General features: G+C 38.3%; 1 protein-coding gene across 2 annotated transcripts in view; it reads left to right on the top strand.

The window, feature by feature from the left end:
• The first annotated feature begins 490 nt into the window (after positions 1-490).
• The window catches only part of LOC105006651 (interleukin-1 receptor accessory protein), a 123,276-nt gene continuing 98,554 nt past the window's right edge, over positions 491-25,212 (top strand). The window contains exons 1-3 of one of the 2 annotated variants that reach the window (XM_034291403.1): positions 491-614; positions 1,784-1,860; positions 17,648-17,739. In XM_034291403.1, coding sequence (XP_034147294.1) covers positions 1,859-1,860; positions 17,648-17,739 — 94 coding nt within the window. In that variant the 5' untranslated portion in view covers positions 491-614; positions 1,784-1,858. Of the gene's footprint in view, positions 615-1,290; positions 1,565-1,783; positions 1,861-17,647; positions 17,740-25,212 lie in introns of those variants that run through there. The other variant, XM_010865283.3, reaches the window with a different exon arrangement.

The raw sequence follows: 25,212 nt of genomic DNA, 5'->3' as shown, positions 1-25,212 counted from the left end.
TACAGCCTACTTATCAGTGCAACTGCATCACTATGGTTGTGGATTTGAGACCTGTTTGTGCCATTGGTGGTTGTGGCTGAGGGGGTTCCCATTGAGTGGTGTGTATTAGGCTAGGTTCGTTTGGGGAAGGGGGAAACAATCAGTATAGGGGATTTTCTTGTGAATATGCAATTTAGCAACATCTCAGGCAGGTTGGGCACCTCCCAACTGGCTAAGTATAAGATAATGCAGGCAAGGAAATAATTTTTGTTTTGTAAAGTGGGTCTTCCAACTACATCAATCCTAATAACCTGGTCTGACCAGAATAAATCGGGTCATCAGAAAGGATTAACCAGTAAAGTTTCTAGTCTTTTTCCCACTTGACCACACAAAAATCAGAGATGCCTTATATGGCGATGTCCATAGAGATGGAAAGAGGCATCACTGTGTTTTCAATGCGATTATATATAAGTGCTGGTTCCAGCTTGGGCAGAGACATTGAGGAAATCTCCTTAAAAAAGTATATTTCAGTATAATTCAGTGGCTCATCCATCCTGATGTTTCGGATAGTTGTGATCACTTGATCAAACAGTCCCACCCAGTTGACTACATTGAAAGGATGGACGCGTTTATTGGTAATGTATATGCATTTTCTCAGTTATGTGAGTGACTAGCGAGAAGGCATAGCTACGACTAAGCTAGATCTGAGGGGACTAGTGGGAGAAATGTGTCTACTGCCGTATTGATTATGAAGACTGACGTTCCTGAGGGTTGACAGAGGGAGAAAAAGAGATGGAAACAAACGAAAGCTATTTGGGATGCATAGAATGTAAACTAGTTAGTTGGAAGGACGATTACCAGTCCATTACGATAGCCAATCAGTTAGATAACTTGTCTAGCCACAAACAGACATGATCATTATGTTTTCAACTGGCTGTGAGTAGCTAGATTTCCCAAAATTAGCTAAAATATTTTAATAACGTTTTCTATATGCACTCGATATAAACAAAATGAACGCACCCTGTTCGTCAGCCCCTCCTTTATCCTGCCTACCTTGACAAGTGCCCGTTTACCAATATCTTAAGTGAGAAACAGTAGGAATAGTTTCTATTTCTGTATTTACTCAAAGCTTGAAAAAACTTAAACAGAAAACGAGCCCTGTATTGGTTCTGCATCACCCTTTTTTCTGTGGGATAACCAATGAACGAATCGTACACGGATCAGGAACCATCCGGAAATCTATTTCGCAATTTGGATTTTCCGTGGAAGGGAGGAGCTGAACTTCTTGGTACTGGTTTCACTTCCTTTATGGTGTAAGCGGAGCACTAAGAAAAATTGTACAACTATTATTGGTTTCCTGAAGTTTCAGTTAGCTGTTGTTGCACTTAGCTTTTAAGAATAATTCAATAGCCCAGTTTATGATAATTCAAAATGTAAAGTAGCGTCTATAGTGAAAGATTAACTTCCTTGGTAGCTTTATCTTCTCGAATACAGAAACGCACAGCGAGGAGTGCCATTGAAATTACCAATGGCAGTTACCTCAAATTAATTTACGACTACTGGCAGTAAATCATCAAACGGACAGGTACGTTTTATGTGTTGGCAAATATTCTCATCTGGACTGCGGGCTGCATCTCGAGGGTTCTTGACCCTGTCGCTTTGATTTGGAGGATTCTCAAGACTTGGGCAAACGTTTACCATATAAATTACCGTCATGGGCTGAAAGGTCCCGGAAATCAAGTCGGGTACGGCGCAGAGTACCTCGTTCTTTTACTGATCGTAAGTTTGTCCCACTCTGCTGCAGAACTGTCACTTCGCCCTGCGACAGCCAATCCCCTTCCCTGGCCGCCTGCCACCGTGAACAGCTGGATTTGAGAAGATGTAAGTATATAACAATGCATTCGTGTGATACGCATGCATATCTTATACTATTTTTAAGTATCAACTCAATCTGTGTATTTGTTTATTATGCACAAGCCATACAATTCCAAGTTTGAAAGTGAATTGTTAAGAGGACATTAATGACATAGTTAACCATTTTCGGGGGAGTATTTTGTCTCAATAGCACTACTTTTACCCTCATGTAACCAAAAATAACGTGATGGCTCATTGAGTAGGGGTTGCAACATTCCAGTTAATTTCTTATCAAAAATTTTAAGATATCCTGATTACGTCTTTCTGGAATTCATGGTTATTCCAAAAATATTATGCAGGCTTAATGTTATTCATAACACTGGGGTTCTTTTACCCCACCTTGTTAATTGACTTCTACTATGTTAAATAGGCTCTGTGCACAAGCGTATGGACGAACTTCCGCTTTAGCCAGATGTCGGCATATCAGTTTCCGGTTTACTTAAGGCGCTCACCCACGTCGCCCAAAATTTCAGTTTTTAGTAGATGTCTCCAAGACCTGCCTAAAATAACCATTAGTGATGTCCATCGAATTGTTGATGCCTGGTCCCCTGCTCCAACAAGCAAGTGGAACAAGGGATTCAAACTCTACGTATCGAGTTATCTGCACAGCTACGAGGGTAAGTAGTTTACTGTGGTGTGCTGGCCCGCTATCGGTTAAGCTAGTTAGCGATGTGTTCCTTTTTAGTGTAGTATTAGGCAGGACAATAGAACGCATACAAATTCCCACTAGCCTCAAAAACGGCAAAAGAACGGTGGCTGAGCTGGAATGCTAGCGCGTCCCCATAGCAAGTGAATTGAAACGAACCTTCGTTCAGCCTCTTCTAACCTAAATTACACTTAAAATTCCAAAGCCTCAAAAAAGCACCAAAACAGGTCTCCTCTTTTATTTTACTACTGTAACCTCATTTCACAATGAAACTGAAAAATAACAACTGGCATAGGAAGTAAACATCTGGTCCTATATGGTATTAATTGCGCTTAAACCTGCGTTACGTGGAAGTATATAAAAAAAATCGCCTTTTCTGACTATTTTTAGTCTAGCGTTTGAAGTCATTAAATGGCACAAGCCATATTTTATTAAAAAGAGGACATTCTCCTGATTAAAATGATGCCCCACTTGTACCTTGAAAGTTAAATGAGTCACGTACATTATATTTCTTTTTTTTCGTACAACAGCATCACTCATCTTGTTGTGAGTTTAGGTGTTTACTAATGCGGATGAGGACAGGAAGTAAACCGGAAACTGCAATGCCGACTTCTAGACAAAAGTGGAAGTTCGTCACTATGCTGGTGCACAGAGCCTATTAACTCCAGAATCAACAATATAAAAATATTCACACTGAAAATAAACTCAATATTTAAATTGCCAGTGTCTCAGCCAGTCAATCAGCATTACCAGTTGCACATTTTGGCCAAAGAATTTGCTCAATGCCCATTGTAGAATTTCAGAGTGGTCGGTCCTCTGGCTTTCTCATCCAATGAGTTTTGAGACAAAGATGTGAGTAGAGGGAACATGAGAAATATACAATCAAGATCTTCCCTAATTAACAATGGGCAGTTTAGTGTGCTACTGTATGAATTTCAAAAATGTAAGTAAGGATAGTTGTTTGCTGTGCAAAATCTATATTTTGTAAATGTCTTAATAATAATAGATTTTATTTGGGGGGCATCTTACATGAGGAATGGGCCTACAAACAATGAAGTTCAATACATAAAGATAAAATATATGTGCATTAAAACATTTAAAACAGAACCAGATAAAAATGAGACATGATTTGGGGAGGAAGGGTGGGAAGAGGATAAAAGTTATTAAAACAAAAAAAGATGGGAAGAGGATTAAATAATGATTGTGTAGGGACTTAAGAGGAAGCGTTAAGAGCTAGAGGTTATATGCAACCTGAAAGAGGTGGGTTTTGAGAAGTTTTTGAATGTGTTGATTGTGTCTGCTTGGCGTATGTGTGGGGGGAGTGAGGTCCAGAGCAACTAAAGCACCCATTGAGGAGAGACAGAATTGTGGGGCGAGCAGACCAGCAGAGGAGGAGAGGAGGGAGTGGGAGGGGGCATAGATCAGGAGAAGGTCCGACTGGTAGGAGAGAGCCAGGTTGTGAAAGGCTTTGTATATCAAGAGGAGTATTTTGACGTTAATGCGGTGTTGGACAGGCAGCCAGTGTGGTTTGATGAGGATTGGTGTGATACGGTCTATTGAGTTGGTGGCAGTGAGAATTCTGGCTGCTGAGTTCTGGACCAGTTGTAGTCGGTTTATGAGTTTGTTGGGGATACTGGAGAGGATAGTGTTACAGTAGTCTAGGCGGGAAGTGACAAAGGCATGGGTGAGAGTTTCAGTGTCAGAGTGTGAAAGTGTAGTTGTAATTGTTTTTATTAATTCATTTTGATAATTTGTCTGTTTTGACAACACAAACCCCTATTTCTTCATCAAATTCTGATTGGACCTGGTTAGGTGATTGATGGACTGAAACATTGGTGTATGTCTCACTGTTGTCTGATCTCGCCAGAGGACACAGGAAGAGCACGATATCGATCATAGTGGAAAATTAGATTTTCTTTCAAACACATTGAGTGCTCTTTTGTGGAAGTAGAATCAATAAGTTTACAATATAGATGCAAGTGGGCTTTTAGTAATTTAGTGACTCATTAGAAAACATCTCCCTATCGATCCTGTCAATTACTTTAGGCCTAATTATTATGATACTTTTTGGTTTGATTCAGGCAGCATTTTCATTGTTTCCAGACAATTGGCAACTGGGCCTAGAGAAGTAAATCATGGCAATCAGATAACCAGAATAGTGTTTTTTGTGAAATTACAAAAAGGTACCTAGTCTAAAAATGTAAATGATGTTGTATCCAATATTCAGGGTTCCCATGTAATTTCTGGAATATCATGGGATTTTAAAAAGTATATTCCAGAGATGGAAAGTCAGGGGAGTTTTTATAATTTTTTAGTCCAAGTCATTGAATATCAGGGTATTTTGGAGCATGTTAAAATGTTTGTCATTTATCAAAATGTATTTTCCATGCAGTATTCTTTTTTGGTTTATTTCACACATTTCCCCTATTGCTTATTGTTATGGTTAGGACCCTTAATTTTTCAGTGTCTATTTATCCCCTTAAAAAAAAAAAAAGTAGAAGACAGCAAAGTTAAATGTAAAGTTTCTAAAACTATTATCGATCTATCAAATATGGGAGAGGGAGCACTTTGCAGCCACGCAAACAGTAAGAAGCATGCTACCTGCGTGTCATCTTAATGATGATCATAATTGTGTATTACTCCGATCAGCCATAACATTATGACCACCTGCCTAATATTGTGTAGGTCCCCCTTTTGATGTCAAAATAGCCCTGACCCATCGAGACATGGACTCCACTAGACCTCTGAAGGTGTGCTGTGGAATCTGGCACCAATATGTTAGCAGCAGATCCTTTATGTCCTGTAAGTTGCGAGGTGGGGCCTCCATGGATTGGCCTTGTTTGTCCGGCACATTCCACAGATGCTGAATTGGATTGAGATCTGGGGAATTTGGAGGCCAAGTCAACACCTTGAACTCGTTTTTGTGTTCCTCAAACCATTCCTGAACCATTTTTGCTTTTTGGCAAGGCACATTATCCTGCTGAAATAGGCCAATGCCATCAGAGATTACCATTGCCATGAAAGGGTGCACATAGTTTGGAACAATGCTCAGGTAGGTGGTACGTGTCAAATTGATATTGACATGAATGGCAGGACCCAAGGTTTCCCAGTGGAACATTGCCCAAAGCATCACACTACCTCTGCCTTCTTCCCATACTGCATCCTGGTGCCATGTGTTCTCCAGGTAAGCGACATACAAAAACCCTGCCATCCACGTGATGTAAAAGAAAACGTGATTCATCAGACCTGGCGACCTTATTCAATTCTTCTGTGGTCCAGTTCTTATGCTCACGTGCCCATTGTAGGCACATACGCAACAAACTGTGACACACTGTGTGTTCCGGCACCTTTCTATCAGTAACCCGCATAAACATTTTCAGCAATTTCAGCTACAGTAGCTTGTCGGATCGGACCACACGGGCCAGCCTTTGCTCCCCACGTGCATCAATGAGCCTTGGTCGCCCATCACCCTGTCGCCAATTTACCGCTTTTCTTCCTTGGACCTTTTTTGATAGGTACTGACCACTGCAGACCGGGAACACCCCACAAGGGGTGCAGTTTTGGAGATGCTTTGACCCAGTCTTCTAGCCATCACAATTTGGCCCTTGTCAAAGTCGCTCTTACGTTCTTACGCTTGCCCCTTTTTTCCTGCTTCTAACACATCAACTTTGTGGACAGACTGTTCACTTGTTGTCTAATGTATCCCACCCACTGACAGGTGCCATGATAAATATATTATCAGTGTTATTCACTTCACCTGTCAGTGTTCATAATGTTATGGCTGATCAGCGTATGTTTAAGCAGTGAAAACTTAGTTTTGTACAGAAAACGTCTGTGAACTAGTAAGCTTGCTTTGTTTTCTGTTCATTATAGGTAATGGAAATTCAGCTTTTTAGTCAATGAAAGTCAGGGAAAAGTCAGTGAATTTGACAATAGACTTAGAGTGGGAACCCTGAATATTGCATTTGACATAAAATGCCTTCATTTGACATCAGTTCCATTTGAGAATGGATTTTATTTTTCAGGACTACACGGTACATTTTTTATTGACCATAGTGTAATTTGGGTGAATTATTCCTTTAAGATAAACATTTATTTTCATTAAATAATTCCATCGATCGACACTCTTAAAGGAGTTAGAAACTGAGACAAAATTCTCTAGGCACCATTTTAATTTCATTTGCAAATAAGAGACGCGTCAACCGCTTACAAACCTAATCGTCCGAGGAGTCTCTAACTCAATATAGCTCATTCAACAGTATATATCACATACAAAAAGGGGTGTGGTAAGTTGTTTCCCATCAGTCTTGTGTAACATTTACCCAAAGGGCAGGCTGTCACCCCACCTTATCCTTCTCAACTCCTGAGGAGACACAATGGCCCTCATTTATCAAAAGTACGTACACCAAATTTCCAGCGTACACCTGGCGTACACCCAAAACCACGGTGACTTTGAGATTTATCAATATGGACGTTGGCGTACAGCACTCTCAAATCCTACGCCAGCTCAGGAGGTGGTGTACGCACGTTTTGAGTTAGTGCGGAAATGCGCATGTTTGGTTATATGTTCTCATCATTTATGTTATATTATGTTGTTTAATTATGAAACTGACTGTTGTATACCCAAAATTGTGCAAGAGTTAATTGTGCGCATGTGTGAAGAGACGGGACTTTTATTTTGACCTGTCTCAAGTAAAAAATTTGTAGCCGTATACTCAGCCCCTGCTGCTGTTACCTCGTGCACTGATGTTATGCCAGTGCATTGAGATGTAAACTGAAAATAAAACAGTATTAATAGTTAAATTTGGAGTGATCTTTGGTGGATGGATGACAACAACATATGAGAGAAATGAAACCTTAATAGCGCAGAAAAGAAAATCCTAACGCACTGACAAACTAAAAGATGTGATATATTATGACCTACTGTAAAAAAAAAACAACAACATAATTACAAACTTCAGTGTTTATTTTTTTGCAACATGGACTTCAAGGTTTCATTTGTGTGACTTTACCAAAGGATTTGACTTATATGTATTCCTTCAGATGCGAGCCTGTGCGCTTTACATGACGTTTCAGGGTTAGGCCCGGCAGTTGCGCATGGACTGGGTTCAGTAATAAAAGGCTTTAAATTACCAAAATGTAATTCAGACTGACAAAATAATAAAAATGACATTCTTCTTTTAAATAATAATAATAATAATAATAGAAATAATAATAATAATAACGACATTCTTCTTCTAAATAACAATAAACGTCATTGATAAATATCATAAAATAATAAGACGAATATTACAAATTGTCATGCAGTTATTAATGTGAATGAATGGTACTCCACATCACATCATCATCTTTTATTCCGCTATTTAAACTGCCAAATGAAAAATGTTATTTCTTTCTACCTCCCTGGTGATCGTCTCAATCTCTACGTCAGAGAAGTTTCTCTTTTTTGCCGTCTTCCGTGTGTCCATGGCGTAAAATGAGGGCGTGGGGGAAGCGGAGACTTGAATATATAGGGGCGTGTTATTCTAATGACGATCGTTTTCAGCCGCGGCATTTATCAAGGGAAGGTATTGTGTACACCTGGATTTTAAAGTTACGCACAGTTTCATAAATCAGGCGATGAGAGGAGTGTAAGCTAAATCTTACGCCAACATATACGCCCGTTTCTACGCAATAATGATAAATGAGGGCCAATGTCTGGATAATCAACAGAGACACTAAAGGGTTATACAAATGTACTGATTTACGAGTAACCATCTAATCCACTGGTGCCAGTCAAGGATGCTGGTCAATGATGCCTCCCCAGGCAAACACCAGACCCCTCTCGGCATCTTTAACTAGTAACTTATTCATACATGTATAGGACGACCAAGAATACATCAGTTCAAGAATTTCCACAACAATTTATTTCACTGAAGCATTGTGTGTTTATAATGTATTTTACCATGCCCATAGGTCTAGACTCAGCTGTAAGTCTCTGTTGCGTTCTAATATTCCTTCTCCATAATTTAAATGTCTCATCTCTTGTTGGCATATAACATAAACAGCAATAGTACCAAAGATCTGTTATGGTAGAAAGTGATATTATTATTATTATTATTACTATCTTTTGATTTTCATAAGGAGACTGGAGATTTAGCCAGTAGACCTGCATGTACATAACTTGGAAAGAGAGAAAGTGGACCTAACACTTGCTGACCATGAACTTGAACTTTCTGACCTTTTACTCAATATTTTAGATCTACCAAAGACGACTGGGTGCTAAACTTTTACTCAATAAAACATTGTTTCAACAGTTCATTCTAATGCTAATGCATGGACACTTTTTATTCTGGAAATATCTATATTACGAATGGGACCTCTTTGAGGTAGATTTCTACAAAAATTATTTTGTATATTCATTTTAGCACAGGGAACAGGTTTGATTCAATGGAGCTCTCTAAGTGTGTTTTAGCGTATATTTGATTTCGAGTCTTTCTTCAGTGCCAATGTATCTGGACTGGCAGACCAAGGCAAGTTCTCTGTGCCCTTCGGTGACTGACAGTTTGGTCCAGAGACTTTGGGCTGAATGCAGGCTCTTGTTCATTTCCCTCTCTGCCACTGCATTAGAAAAGCATTGATCGATCTTGTGGAGGTGGAGGATCCGTTATCTGCCTCAGGGGATCTGTTATCCGCCAGGGGATCTGTTATCCGCCATTACCCACGGGATCTGTTATCCGTCCTGTCATGCGTGGCAGATCACTGTCATTTTATACCCCCACAAATCCCTCGTCCTCCTTTGCTTCTCTTGCTTTATATCTCCTTCACTTTATTTTCTCTTTCTCCTTCTTTGTATCTTGTGTCCTTTCCATCACTATCTGTTTTACCTCAACATGTCTTATTCTCTGTCCTGTTTTTTTATCTTTGATCTTTTGTTAAATTTTTGTTCTATATTTGTTTTAATCATATTTTTTTCAATTTTATGAAAAAAGTCATTTTTAAAAGAGGACCTCAGCAAAGTTTTTTTTTTATGATGGAGGAGCTAAGACAGCTGTTGGAGGAACGGATCAAACGCTTAAAAGATTTAGTCACCAGAGCCCTCCTCCGGTCGGACTGTGGGTCCTGTCCGGTAGGTGCGAATGACCCTCACGTATTTCACAGCTTGAAATACGTGAGAGTGAACAATTAATTGACTCTGTAGTAGCAGCTATTCTAGGGGTTGTGCTACCAAATGCTAACGGACAGACACAGATTGGTATACAAGGGATTACTTCTCGTCCACTCTGTCACGGACCTGGCTGACACTCTCCCCAGGAAATGTGCTAATGCCACTGGATTAACCGCAGAGGCTTTCAAACTAGCCTTCCCCAATGACACATCTTACTGGCACATCACCGGGGCTAGACCAAAGGCATCAACTATAGCGAGGACTTGGTCTGACGTCTTGCGTCAGACCAAGTCCAAAATCCAAGAAATATACCTAAAACCACTGATCGCAAAGTTTCTTCTTTCCCTCGTCCTAACTCCACATTTGATAAACCAGATACTAGCTTGATTGGGGACGACATAACCAAGCATATCAGAATGGCTAAGACTGAAATCCTAACACATCGGTCAAAGAGCTAACAGTAATGTTGCCAGTTATTCTCTCTACACATCCAAGCAACATGCAGATAATTATCCTCCCTGGGTCTTTTGACATTCTACAAAGGAAAGCGACTGCCGCTTTGTTTTTATAGCATGGGTCGCAGTCCGGCCGCCGGTGGGCCATTTTCATAACAATGCTTTCTAACAATACCCTGATCAGCGGCTCACCAGCGGCCTGACGGCGGCTAGCAGCTTTTATGCACTAACCCCAGCGGGATGCCTCACACCCCAATATTAGGTTTTATTTATAATAATGGTCATGTTACAAATGACAATGAACTGAATAAAATCTAATAAAAATTCAAATAGTGCAAGATGCATACATGCGTTATACAGCAAGCATACAAAATAAACATGTGCAAATGAATTGTAATAAAATGGAAACAAAATCAAATAGTGCAAGAAAACATGTCCAGCAACATATATAATAAAATTACATTATTTGAATGTAAAAGTACAAAATAAACAAGGGCTAGAATGGAATTAATCTACATAAGAATGACCTAGCAGCAATCGATAGTTATTGAATCATAGATACTTCAGTACAATAAGCTTATGAAAGGTGGCATAACAATACCACAGTCAATTAAGAACACTCACTCTGAGCTATAAATATATTAAGAGGATAATGCAATCATATACACTCACCTAAAGGATTATTAGGAACACCATACTAATACTGTGTTTGACCCCCTATCGCCTTCAGAACTGCCTTAATTCTACGTGGCATTGATTCAACAAGGTGCTGAAAGCATTCTTTAGAAATGTTGGCCCATATTGATAGGATAGCATCTTGCTGTTGATGGAGATTTGTGGGATGCACATCCAGGGCACGAAGCTTCCGTTCCACCACATCCCAAAGATGCTCTATTGGGTTGAGATCTGGTGACTATGGGGGCCATTTCAGTACAGTGAACTCATTGTCATGTTCAAGAAACCAATTTGAAATGATTCGAGCTTTGTGACATGGTGCATTATCCTGCTGTTGTAGCCCATCCGCCTCAAGGTTGTGCGTGTTGTGGCTTCACAAATGCTTTGCTGCATACCTCGGTTGTAAAGAGTGGTTATTTCAGTCAAAGTTGCTCTTCTATCAGCTTGAATCAGTCGGCCCATTCTCCTCTGACGTCTAGCATCAACAAGGCATTTTCGCCCACAGGACTGCCGCATACTGGATGTTTTTCCCTTTTCACACCATTCTTTGTAAACCCTAGAAATGGTTGTGCGTGAAAATCCCAGTAACTGAGCAGATTGTGAAATACTCAGACCGGCCCGTCTGGCACCAACAACCATGCCACGCTCAAAATTGCTTAAATCACCTTTCTTTCCCATTCTGACATTCAGTTTGGAGTTCAGGAGATTGTCTTGACCAGGACCACACCCCTAAATGCATTGAAGCAACTGCCATGTGATTGGTTGATTAGATAATTGCATTAATGAGAAATTGAACAGGTGTTCCTAATAATCCTTTAGGTGAGTGTATATAACACTGTACATAGCAGCAGTAATACATTTAAAAAATACAGTACTGCCGCTTAGCAGCAATATTGGTTGTGCTGGATATTCACGGCAGGTCCCTTGTACAGCCGCGACATCTTTTCACACCTGCACCGTCAGCTGCCCCTTTCTGGTACCTGGGGACCTGGTTCTGGACTGCCTCGTCAGTGGCATCCCGGTTGGAAGGATTCTTACTTTTGGCTCCTGTAATACAGTAATCAGATATTGTACTTAAATGGTCTGACACGATTTTGAGAATTGCATGACATTCAAGACAAATGAAATGTTTCATGAAGACAACACGCTAGCGCAACTATAGTCTTGTTTTTACCTGATTGTAGAACCAGCTGTGCTCTTAGCTGGACCTTCTCTTCAGTCAACCACTTGATCTTCTCCAAATGTTCTGAAAGTAAAGACAGAGAGTTAATTATTCAATCCTAAATATCTGGTTATTTTACAATCAGAACTCAAATCGCAATGTCCGCCAAAATGTTCATTCTTACCTTCATGTGCGGAGCTAAAACTTCCCCCTACCTCTGCCTTCTTGCCCTTAAAAATAAATTGAAATTGGCAAAAAAAATTGGAAGCAACATGCTTTAATAACAAGTTAAGGATCTGGGTTAAGTGAATGAACCCACAGTTACCTATGTAGCAATCCTCTACATTGTGGAGTGGAGCACCTTTCTAGTGCTTTGGAGTACTGTGCTTGCTCCATCCTAAAAATAAACATAAGTTGGTGAACAGGTAAATATGGTGAAACCAAGTAAACATTGCAGCAATTACGAGATCAACATGTTATTCACATACCTCCAGGACTGCAATCCACAGGGTGTTGTGGTATAGATGTGCATCTTTGGGGTGGTAGGTGCCCACGCTGGAAACGATTTTCTACTACTGCCACACAGTCATCCTTCTCCGGGAACAAAACTACAGAAAAAGTCATCACCTGAAAGCAATGTTTAGAAAAGAGGTTTAAAAAACGGCGTAAGACACACACAGGCTAGCTAAGAACAATGTGGAAAGTAACACCTCAGTAACGGAATTGTAACAAGTGCAGGTTTAGCTAGTCTATCTAAATTTACTGCCAAGAGTAACGTTATCCACATGATGTGGGTAACGTTACACAAAGAAACGTTTTAGCTAACGTTATGTATCAGTTGATAAACGTTACAAGGAGTAAGCGCACATTATAACATTCTAATTGTTAATACCCTAAGAAACACGATATAGACAAGTTAACTAACAATGTTACCATACCTGTTCAACTGTTGATATGCGAAGAAACACAAAACATCCGAACTTGAGGAAAAACGAAGAAACAAAAAATAGTAAGCAACCAAACTTTGTGGACACACGAAGAAACACAAGGGTTACTATAAGTATTTCATCTCAGGCCAGCGCTGTTTTTTTTCAAGCTCAGTTTATATAACTTATTTTCCCCCCAATGGTTTAGAACTTGCTTTCAGCTACCAGTAACTTGACTAAAGAATTTGAAAGTTAATAGAATATTGCAAACAGTCCTTGTGTAATACAAAAGTCATTACGTTCTTACTCAGTAACCTAACAACACTTAATGCTAGTTATTTACAATAGAACAGAACTCACCATAGCTATTTAAGTGACTCTGCGTTCAACCATTTTCAGTCTGATGTCCAAAAAAATCCTTGATCTTCGTTTGATTCAGGAGTTCATCAAATTGTAGTAAAACAATGTCATAATCCACATGTTTTATTGTCCAATTCAGAGCATGCTTATACCTTACACACTTTGAAGAGTTGACGAAAGAACCAAGTCTCTAAAATGAATGATCCCACTAGTTTTCACGGTACTACAGCGTGGGATTCCAAATGGCGATTGTCTTGGCTTTGCAATTCACATTCACTATAGTGCCATCTACGGACACGGCGGTGTTTAAACACAGTAAAGAACTGTCCCCCATGAAGCATTATAGTCGAGGCTATAGGCGAGTAGTTGAGCTGGTACCATGCAGTGGAAAATATTATGGTGAGCAATGGCGAGAGAGATGTGTTTACTGTACATGTCTACACAAAGGTCCTTTACACAAGCAGTAGTGCAATAGTTAGTCTATTTTATTTATAAACTACTGTTAAAAATTGGCCGTTTCGTATAGTGGTTGTAATAATTAGCATACCCGTTTGTCTAAGGAGAGAGAAATTATATTATTTATGCAGCATTAGAAAGTCTTGTTCATGAGGTTACGGACGTGGTCTTCCTTACACAACCTCAATCTCTTCTCACTGTAATGTTGGTTACAAGCTGATATATACATTGAAGGGTGTGTCTACTGTGATGGTAATTCCATCGATCGACACTCTTAAAGGAGTAAGAACTTTTTTCACTTTTAATGGGACTTATAATGGCCCTGATTTATCATTCTTGTGTAGAAACGGGCGTATATGTTGGCGTAAGATTTTGCTTACACTCCTCTCACCGCCTGATTTATGAAGCTGTGCATACCTTTAAAATCCAGGTGTACGCAATACCTGCCCTTGATAAATGCCGCGGCTGAAAACGATCGTCATTAGAATAACACGTCCCTATATATTCAAGTCTCTGCTTCCCCCACGCCCTCATTTTCCGTGGATACACGGAAGACGGCAAAAAAGAGAAACTTCTCTGACGTGGAGATTGAGACGATCACCAGGGAGGTAGAAATAAATAAAATTGTTTCATTTGGTTTAAAAAGCAGAATAAAAGATGATAATGTGATGTGGAGTACCATTCATTCACATTAATAATTGCATGACAATTTGTAATATTCGTCTTATTATTTTATGATATTTATTATTAATGACGTTTATTGTTATTTAGAAGAAGAATGTCGTTATTATTATTATTTCTATTATTATTATTATTATTTAAAAGAAGAATGTCATTTTTATTATTTTGTCAGTCTGAATTATATTTTTGTCATTAAAAGCCTTTTATTACTGAACCCAGTCCGTGCGCAACTGCCGGGCCTAACCCTGAAACGTCATGTAAAGCGCACAGGCTCGCATCTGAAGGAATACATATAAATCAAATGCTTTGGTAAAGGGAATTATGAACATTTCCAAATACCAGGCAATTTTGGCACAAAACCTTCAGGTGTCGGTTAGAAAGCTGAAGATGAAGATGAGGTTCACCATTCAGCACAACTACAACCCAAAGCACACATCCATATCCACAAAAGCATGGCTTCACCAAAAGAAGATGAACGTTTTGGAATGGCCCAGCCAGAGCCCAGACCTGAATCCAATTGAACATCTGTAGGGTGATCTGAAGAGGGCTGTGCACAGGAGCTCCTCGCTATCTGACAGATTTGGAGCTCTTTTGCAAAGAAGAGTGGGCAAATATTGCCACATCAACATGTTCCATGCTAATTGATTCCTACCCAAAAGGACTGCTGTAATAAAATCAAAAGGTGCTTCAACAAAGTATTAGTTTAAAGGTGTGCACACTTATGCAACCAAGTTATTTTGAGTTTATTTTATTTTTTTCACCCTCAAAGATTTCAGTTTGTTTTTCAATTGAATTGTTCACATTATAGGTCACATTAAAGGTGGAAACATTTCTGACATGATTTATCTTTGTCTCATTCTTTTACATCACAAGAACCTGGCATTTTAACAGGGGTGTGTAGACTTTTTATATCCACTGTAATTGGAGGAAAACTAAACTTCAAATTCACCATGACATCTATAAACAAAGCCTTGGTGGCTTCAACAATGAGTTACGCAGGGCCAGACAGCAACATTTATCAGGAATGATCAACAAGAATATCAACAATACCTGCACTCTATTTGTCATGGTCGACAATCTTACAAACCCAATAAAGCAGAAAGCATCAGAACTCCTGTCCACTGTGAAATATAATGAATTTGCGTACTTCTTCAGTGAAAAAATTATAAGTATTAGACAGACCATCAGCACTACACAGTATCAAGGACTCTGTACCGTCACCATGACCACCAAGCCATAACTTGGTTATTATGTTTTGCAATTTAATACAATTGATCAAAAATCCCTAGAACAAACAGTGCGACATCTTAAAGCTTCCACATGTTGTCTCGACACACTGCCATCAGACTTTTTTTTTTTTTTTTAACTCTATAACGATGGACCTACAGCCAATAGTTAATAGCTCTCTGCAATTGTGCATTTTCCCAACGTCTCTAAAAACAGGTGCCATTAAGCCCCTGGATGCATCTATAATGATCTACTATAGACTTAACAAATCTCCCTTTTATAGCCAAGATCATTGAGAAGGTGTGTCTTCAATCAACTCAAGCAGTCTCTTAGACAAATTTCAGTCGGCCCTAATTAAATGTAAATGATATACGGCTGAATACTAATTCTGATAAAATGACAGTTCTGGTTCTATTAGATCTCAGTGCAGCATTTGACACTGTAGATGGGTTCCGATCTATCTAGATGGCCGGAGTTACTTTGTCACCATTGGTAAGCATGCATCTGATAGGGAGGCTATGACATGCAGAGTTCCACAGGGATCAGTTCTCAGACCGCTTCTGTTCAGTCTCTATATGCTACCTCTGGGCCAAATTCTACAGAACAACAACATTAACTACCACAGCTATGCTGATGATACTCAAATATAAATGGCTCTCGTACTCTATGACAACAGCTAAATAGACTCTCTGTGTCACATTATAGAGCAAATAAATACCTGGATGAACCAAAATTGTCTACAATTAAACCAAGATAATTGTATTATTGTGTTTGTCAACAAAAATAAAAGAACAATTAATAGTAAAGAGCTGTATTCTCGGGCCCTATAAACCAGGGATCAAGTGCGTAATCTTGGTGTTCTGATAGACACAGACCTCACATTTAACAGTCATATCAAAGCGGTCACCAAAACAGCATTCTATCATCAAAAAAATATAGCCAGAATAAAATGCTCTGTGTCCCAAAAAGACAAAGAGAAGCTCATCCATGTTTTACCTTTAGTAGGATTGACTACTGTAATGGCCTCTTAACTGGACTCCCCAAAAAGGCTTTAAAACAGCTGCAGCTCATTCAGAATGCTGCTGCTAGAATGTTAACCAGGGCCAAGAGAACAGAGCACATCACTCAGGTTCTTAAATCTTTGCATTGGCTTCCAGTCATTTACAGAATGGATTTTTAAGTGGTGCTTTTAGTTTATAAATCTCTGAATGGTTTAGGACCTGAATACATTTCTGATATGTTTGAAGAATATAAACCGAGCACGGCTCTTAGATTCATGAACACAGGTCAGCTAGTAGAGCCCAGAGTCCAAACTAAACATGGAGAATCTGCGTTTAGCAGTTATGCTGTACACAACTGGAATAAAGTACCAGAAAATCTTAGACATGCCCCAAAGTATACATTTTTAAATCCAGGTTAAAAAAAACATCTCTTCACGTGCCTATGACTGAGCACTTAAACTTAACCACCCTGTTAGCCTTATAGCTTCCTATGTTTTTTTCTTTTTATATTTTCTTATTCTATTTTTTATTATTATTTAATTTGTTTTGATGTTTTCATTTGAGTATTTGTTTTTATGTTATTGTATTTTAATATATATATATATATATATATATATATATATATATATATATATATATATATATATATATATATATATATATATATATATATATATATATATATATATATATATTATTTTTTTTCTTTGTAAAGCACATTGATTTGCTTTGATGTATGAATAGTGCTTTCTAAATAAACTTGCTTGCTTGCTCTGTTCATCTCTCTCCCATTGCCTCTTTTGCTTTCTATCTTTCCCTTTTAATCTCAATGTCCCTATTTTTCTTTCCTCCTCAGTTTGCCTTTCTTATGACCCTATCATTTTGTCTCTTTGCCCTCACCCTCTCCAGTGTCTGACAGAACTGACTGAGTGCTTAATCAATGGATGTGTAATTAATAGCTGATTTATTCAAGGGATTAATGCTAATGTATGATATTGATTTCTCTCTCTATCTCTAGGGCTCTCTTCACAGCTTTCATGTCTCTCTCTGTCTTCATCATGAGACTAGGAGGACCTGCTTCAACCGCATCTCAGTCCAGTGTCCACTCAGGTGAGCGACAGGTCTGGAAGAGGTTTTGATTGGTCAGTATTATGCTCCCCCATGTATCCTAAGTAGACAATTAAATGTAAAACATTGGGTATAACTATAACAATAACTTTGAAAGAATAATTACATTCTACTTCATACCATATTCTTAACATTTATCAAGTCTTTGTCAATGTGTCCGGAGTGTTTAGCGGCTTGAAGTTGACTTGGCATTGGGAATTCAGTTATGGGTTGACAGTTTTTATTTTTTCTTTTGCTTGAAAGTGCCAATTCTCTTTTTCTGTGTCTTTTTGCCACTTGTGCCTCTGAGTCCATGAGCTGAAAATGCAAGCTGGAGGCAACCAAGTCTATCGTTTCTATTCAGTGTTTGCAGCTGGAAAGCTTTTCATGGATTTGTGTCTCTATTTTACAATTTTATCATTCTTCTTGTTATGGACATATTGGTCAATAATGCAGCATACCTTTTAAGAGGATATCCGTTTATTTGATACATATAGTTGTGACCTGCTGAATCTTTTTTTAAGCCTGCTTGGATATATAGTGGGGAGAACAAGTATTTGATACACTGCCGATTTTGCAGGTTTTCCTACTTACAAAGTATGTAGAGGTCTGTAATTTTTATCATGGGTACACTTCAACTGTGGGAAATGGAATCTTAAACAAAAATCCAGAAAATCACGTTGTATGATTTTTAAATAATACATTTGCATTTTATTGCTTAACATAAGTATTTATTGCTTGAAAGTCAGTCAATTTAATTTTCTAAAGTTACAAAAGATTGACTCACTTGGCAGCAGTAATGACGGGTTATATCTTATAGACTAAACAAATCTGGCTAACGGCCAAGTACAGGAAAGTATCAAAGTTAGTGAAAGCATAACTGTGCATCCTGGCAACATCTGTAGCCTACGGGCTGAAAGGGCTTTCTAGGCTGCAGGCCTGATAGTCAAGAGACTACATAAGCCTACTCATCTACTCCTAGAGAACGTGGACATGCAAATGTTTCTAAACAAGAATAAATGATCATAATAATATAAACATTGCCTAATGATTCTTAAAATATTTGTTAAGATCTTGCATCTATGGATGCGCTAGCCAGATTTTGTTAGGTTTTTGTTCATAAATGTTATATAATCTATTAAGCTTCCTTCCAAGGATATTTTTCATTCACTGGAACTGGAATGCATCGGTAGGTCTATTTGATTTAATGCAGACTGTGACGTAACTATGTTAGTCTATGTATTAAGTTTAGTTTAGTTTGAAAATTATAATTTTAATGGATTGTAAAAAAGATTACAGAATAAATGGTGTAATACATTTTGTATTTTGTTTTTATGGCAAGAAATTATTGACACAATGACGTTAGCTAATGTAAGGAAATTCATACATAGGACATATCTCTGCACTAATACCTTTATTCCTAATGCATAGGCCTGTCAAGTCGGTAGTATTCTATAGCAAGTAATTTGTTTAAAATGATTGTTACAAGCTTTTAATTAAAATTGCAGTTGAACTATAAACGTTGTAAAAACGTGCATTCAATCCCATGAACACTTCACAGTGCATGTCAGAGCAAAAACCAGGCCTTGTCCAAGAAACTTTCTGTAGAGAAGGAGAAGGTAATAAAACAATTGAAAGTTCCCAGTGAAATGGAAGAAATTTGGAAACATCCAATACTACCAATACTAACCCTAACGGTACCTATGGAGATGATCCTCAGAGAAAAGGTCTGGGATGCTTGTCAGGATTTAAGGAAAGAATAACGTGGCAAAATAAAGAGAGGTCGTTTGAGCCTGACAGCAAGCCAAAGCACACAGCCAAGACAATGCTAGAGTGGATTTGGGACCAGGCTGTGAATGTCCTTGAGTGGCTAAGCCAAAGCCCAGACATGAATTCCATTGAACATCTGTGAGGACACCTGAAGATGGCAGTTCACTGATGCTCCCCATCCAATCTGGCAAAGCTTTGGTGGATCTATATGGAAAAATGGAAGAAACTGTCCAAATTCTGAAAAGCTGAAAAAAAAAAATCACTTTGTCATTATGTGGTATTGCGTGTAGATTGATGGCAAAATTTATGCTTTTATCAAGTATAAATTAAGTCTGAGTCAACACAATATAGAGGGGACTGAATAATTTCTGAATGCACCGTATATAGAAATTGTTCATCTAACTCTAGGGAAGCAGTTTAAAAAAATCTTTAACCATCCCTTTAAAGAGGAGCTGTCCTGAAATCGCTTGTGGCATGAGTAGTAGTCATAGATCAAGTCAGGTCTTGGACTGGTATATAATATTATTTGTATTTTGGGATTGGCTAAATTAGCAGGTTTGTCCTATGCCAGTTTATGACCCTCTGAGGTCGGTTCCAGAGCATTAGCGTGTGGAATTCTCTGCGGGTCCTCTGTTTCTATTTGCACCACTAAAAATGGGGTTGAATAAAATCTAGTCTCTTGACGAGAGAGGAAATGGATGGTTCCAAAATGGATTTTAAATGTTCCATAGGGGTGCTTCTATGTAGAGACCTTTAATAGGAAGACTAATACTCACTCTGTGAGAATCTGTCAGGGCAATTACAGCAAACCACTGTGAAACCTAGCATAGACCCCTACTTCCATTCTTTTACATAAACATACAAATACTTCTAGCTATAGTCCTAAATACAACACAAGAAGTTTAGTTCCTTGATATTATGGGATATAAAATGTACGGTGTATCAGAAAATATGATACAGAACTACTTGATAACGGTTCTGATACACTGGTTACCAGTTTTGATAAACATTAAATTGTCTTTTGAGATTTGTTGGAAATAGACAATCTACACCCTTTAGTTGTTACGGCACCATCTTTAATGAACGTATGCAAATAGGAATAATCATGTTCATAATCCATCCTCTGAAAAAGCATTTCTTATAATCTGGTGTGTGTCTTTGTGTGTGTCTTTGTGTGTGTCTTTGTGTGTGTCTGTGTATGGCAGGTGAAAAGGGACTTTAATAAGCTATTGAAACGACCTAATGTGCATACCACCGCGTATGCGACCTTGTATACGTCTATACGCGTTTGCAACCATGTATATGTGTATGCACCCATGTATATGCGTTCCTGTACCCGTATACACGATGCGTCAGTATACACGTTCAGTCGACTGTCATAGACGACCTACCCAGACGACTGAACGCATGTGTATACGCGTGTAGATATTATCCAGTACAGTAGAGGGCGCAGAAACCCGGGGATCTTTACGAACAGGAAGTTGATAAACACCTCTGAAGAAATGAGGCATAGGTTAGTTTTTCTACAGGTGAGTGTAGGTAGTCATTCATCTAGCGAAAACCATCAGGCATGTTGAGGTGCTTGGTTATGCATTATAGCAAGTTACAATTGGGTTTTGTTGCCTCGGTTTGCAATCGACATTGTCATTATTTTTTCACTCTCAAACATTCCGTCAATGTGGCCGTAAACCATCGGCCTTTGGCCGTTAGCTATAGCCTGTAGGTCCTCCCTTCCTAAACCGAAGTTCATGTCCATTGCTCAATCAAGCATGTTGTTGCTTTATGTTGTGTAGCCCTATAACCGCAACATATTTTTTAGGCTCAATTTTTGGTTTACCATTATGCTGTTTTCTCTGTATGAGTTTTAACACAAGCGAGACTGGGTGGCTAGTTAAAACCACAGACTACGAATTCAAATCAGACGTTAACATGTTTTTTATCAGTATATTTACGATTTTGCATCTCTTACAGGTTTCCCATGAAGAATCTATTTTATTTCACCCTTGTCTGTAAACGGGATATCTTTCTCTTACATTTTTTTTCACAGAAAACTGACGGGCCTGCTTGTAATTTGTAGCCTATATACTTTATTTTTCAGTATTGTAGATATCATTTAAAAGTACATTCTAAATATGGAAATAAATGCTTTAACAACCACTGCTTATTATTCAATAATTGTACTATATATATATTCTAATATTTTAGTTGGGTCGTGTCTTTTGAGTTCATGGAATCCCTAACATGTGCATTGCAGTTTTACATTGTGATTACACAGTGCAGATCGGGAGTGTCATATTTCCCTAGAGAGTAGTACAAATAATTTTGTACTCTCTACATTGTTTTATTTGTTTTTTATTCTGACCATTTTCAGTTTTATAAAATCACTAACATTATTTAAATAACAACAGTTGAACTATAGTCAGCTATGACCATGTAGTCTTACCAACACCGCGTCAATCGAATTAATCATGTAAGGCTACTTTAAGAAGGTACTGAAAAAAACATCATGAATATGCCATAGCGCAAACTTGGCAAGAAGCGCAAATAAATAAAATGCAAAGCATGTTGTTTGTGTAAAATCAGACATATTATTAAAGTTGTCATTTTTTCATGCCCTGGCTAAAGAAATATTATTATTTGGGATTGAGACTGGCTGTATTAAATAAGTCTCAAAATTGTGCTGATATAGGCTCCAGTCATCCTTCATGTCAGTATAGGTTTCTGGCCACAGTAAACTACAAAACTGTTTTGTGAAATAGCCTATAAGTAATATTTGTACGGTAAAATATGTGCTGGTAAATAAATAGATTTGTTGCATTACCGTGCTGCACAACTTTGCGACAAACTTTAAATAAATATTCTTACCAAGCTATTAGCTATGTTTTATGCCATTCCTAAACGAATGTCGAGTCACAACGTGGTTTAATTGTGTTTATGGCTAGCTCAAATCGATTTAACAGACTAACAGTATGATAGGATACTCTGTCAAACATTACTCAGAATTGCTTAGGTCTTGGTTTCAAAATGTAGCCTAACTTTGTGCTAGAATTATCACGGCTCCACAAATAGTAATTCCATAACCATTTGGTAACTATTAACACCCTCCCTATTCTTTTATTTTCCATTCAATTCTAACTGTTAAATATGCATTGACTCTGGTATGGAAAAAAATACGGTTCAGCCTTCTTTTGATTAAAAATCCACGAGAGACCAGCGCCCTCTACAGGATTAGTGAATAAATACATACATGTATACACGTGCGTTCAGTCGTTTTTGTCAGTCGACTGAAGCAGTCGTCTGAGCGCGTATGCTGACAGTATGCGTATAGGTGACTGAACAATGCGACTGTGTTGGACGACTGAACGTGTATACCACCGCGTATACGTCTATACGCGTATACAACCGTGTATACATGTATACGTCTACGTCTATGCATACGTCTATGTATACGTGTATGTAGTGTCGTATACACGTATACACGTCGTATACACGGTTGTATACACGTGTACACGCTCAGACGACTGCTTCAGTCGACTGACAAACGACTAAACGCACGTGTATACGTGTATGTATTTATTGACTTATCCAGTAGAGAGCACTGGTCTTTGAATAATCTTTTCACATGAACAGGAAGTACAAATAAGTATCCGACTGTCTGGGGTTCATTAGCACTAAATCCGTCAAATGCCTAAGCCAGGGGTGTCCAAACAGTTCCAAGGAGGGCCGAGTGTCTGCGGATTTCTGGTTTTTCCTATAAATTGATTCCCAGTTCACCTAAACAACCAGGTGAGGGTATTAACTACCCAATTAGCAACCTAATTAGTCAATCAAGTACAAGGGGAGAGCGAAAATCTGCAGACACTCGGCCTTCCGTGCAATTGTTTGGACACCCCTGGCTTTGGCGTTGTCAATTGGTGTTGGAGTTTGTAATAAAAAAAAGTTAAACCCTCCTCCTTCCATGACTTGTCATAAATGTGTTTATATTAGGCTATATTCTTCCTTTGTCAGAATTATAAATTAACAAACTGAAAACTATTTAACCTTCTGTTTGTTGATATCCTGTATTCCAAATCAGCCAAAAGCACACAAGTTTTAGTTGGTACCCAGGCAGGCGTTTATCACCCCGAACTGAATGACTGACTTCAATGGATGAGTTGGCAATACGATAAAAGATCAGAGCCTAGATTTTCTACATAGGGAGAGATGTGTCAACCCTTATTCCTAAACAAACACGGTTATATAGGTACTGTTTTCATGATATAGTCGTTGAGAATCTCCTTTGTTGTACAATTAATTGCAAAGCTTCTTATATAGCCTGCAATTATGCATAGAATAAAAATGTAACAGGATAAGTAAAATACATTATATATAATGAATATTACCTGGCTAACCAATTAGCAACAATAAATACAATGATCGCTATTTGTAAAGAAAATCTTATTTTATTATTGAATGTTTTAAAATATATTTTTTAATATGTGTGTTTCATGTGGTAGGACAGAGAATTGCCAAATACCGCCCTTTATAAACTGCGGCTTATACACAGATTTTGCAAACATTTTCAATCACAGCAGTAAATACACGGGTTACATTTTTCCACCAGCGAACATTTTCACAGATGATTGCTTGGACGTAGTGGTCTCAGAAATTAATGTAGCAAATATGTTACAATTGGCGTTAGTGTTTTCAAAAACTTATTTTATTCTTCCACAAATTAATCTTGGTAGCCCCTATGACAGATGTTTAATATTAATGTACAGTGCAGGCCTAGGCGTCAATTGGGTATGGCAAGGTAGGGAAGCTGCCATACTTTTGAATCTGTTTTTTATTTTATTTTTAAATAAGAAACAAATTTAATTTGTATTGCCTTCAAATTGATTTGCAAAAATGGATGGGCTCATCGTTTCCTCATGCTCATCGTTTTCTCACATGTGCATGCAATATGATGATATAATGTAAATAGCCTATTAATATTGCACGTTTGGAGTGTTTGCACTCGAATAGCAAAATGAATAGAGGCGGAAAGAAAAATCAGTGGTTGCTAGTTTGCAATTAATGAGCAACGAACAAGAGATGAAACGACTGTGAACCTGTGTGACCAGGGGTGCTCCATAGAAAGGATCAATCTTTTTGAGAGGCAACTTGAACTTCAGGGAGCACTTATTGAAAAGTGTTTTACTGTATGGTCATATTATGCATATATTATTACATGCATAATATGCACTCATTCAGGCATTTTGTCCAGCTGCTTTTGTTTGTTCTGCTACAGTTTTTGGTACATAAGCTACATTTCTACTGGATAGCCAGGTTGGGATAGTGAACTGGCTTTACTCCCTTTCCACAGTATCTCTGTCATTATCGTTAAGAAAGGCAGTCGCAAAAACAAACCTATTTCAGCACAAACTGAGCACAAACAGTTTAGCCTATTTTGAGTGAATTTCATCTATAAAGTATTCTTAAATATTCTAAAAAATGAAAGAAGCACAAACGAAAATTTTAACAGCACAAACCAGCACAAACCGAGCACAAACGATTGAGCCTATTTTGCCGATGCCTTGCCTTGGGGGCTAACTTCACGCAGGTCTTGAACACCTACATTAGGTTAGCATGTAAGTCAATGCATTTCTTTATTTTCTGTTAAGTTTAAACAAATGACTAATGATTATTAGACCTCCACTCTCTGTCCTTGGTGCTGAAATGTGCGCA

This window comes from Esox lucius, chromosome 1 (assembly GCF_011004845.1).
Source record: "Esox lucius isolate fEsoLuc1 chromosome 1, fEsoLuc1.pri, whole genome shotgun sequence".
Taxonomy (NCBI): Eukaryota; Metazoa; Chordata; class Actinopteri; order Esociformes; family Esocidae; genus Esox; species Esox lucius.
This window is presented reverse-complemented; position numbering and strand designations above follow the sequence as displayed.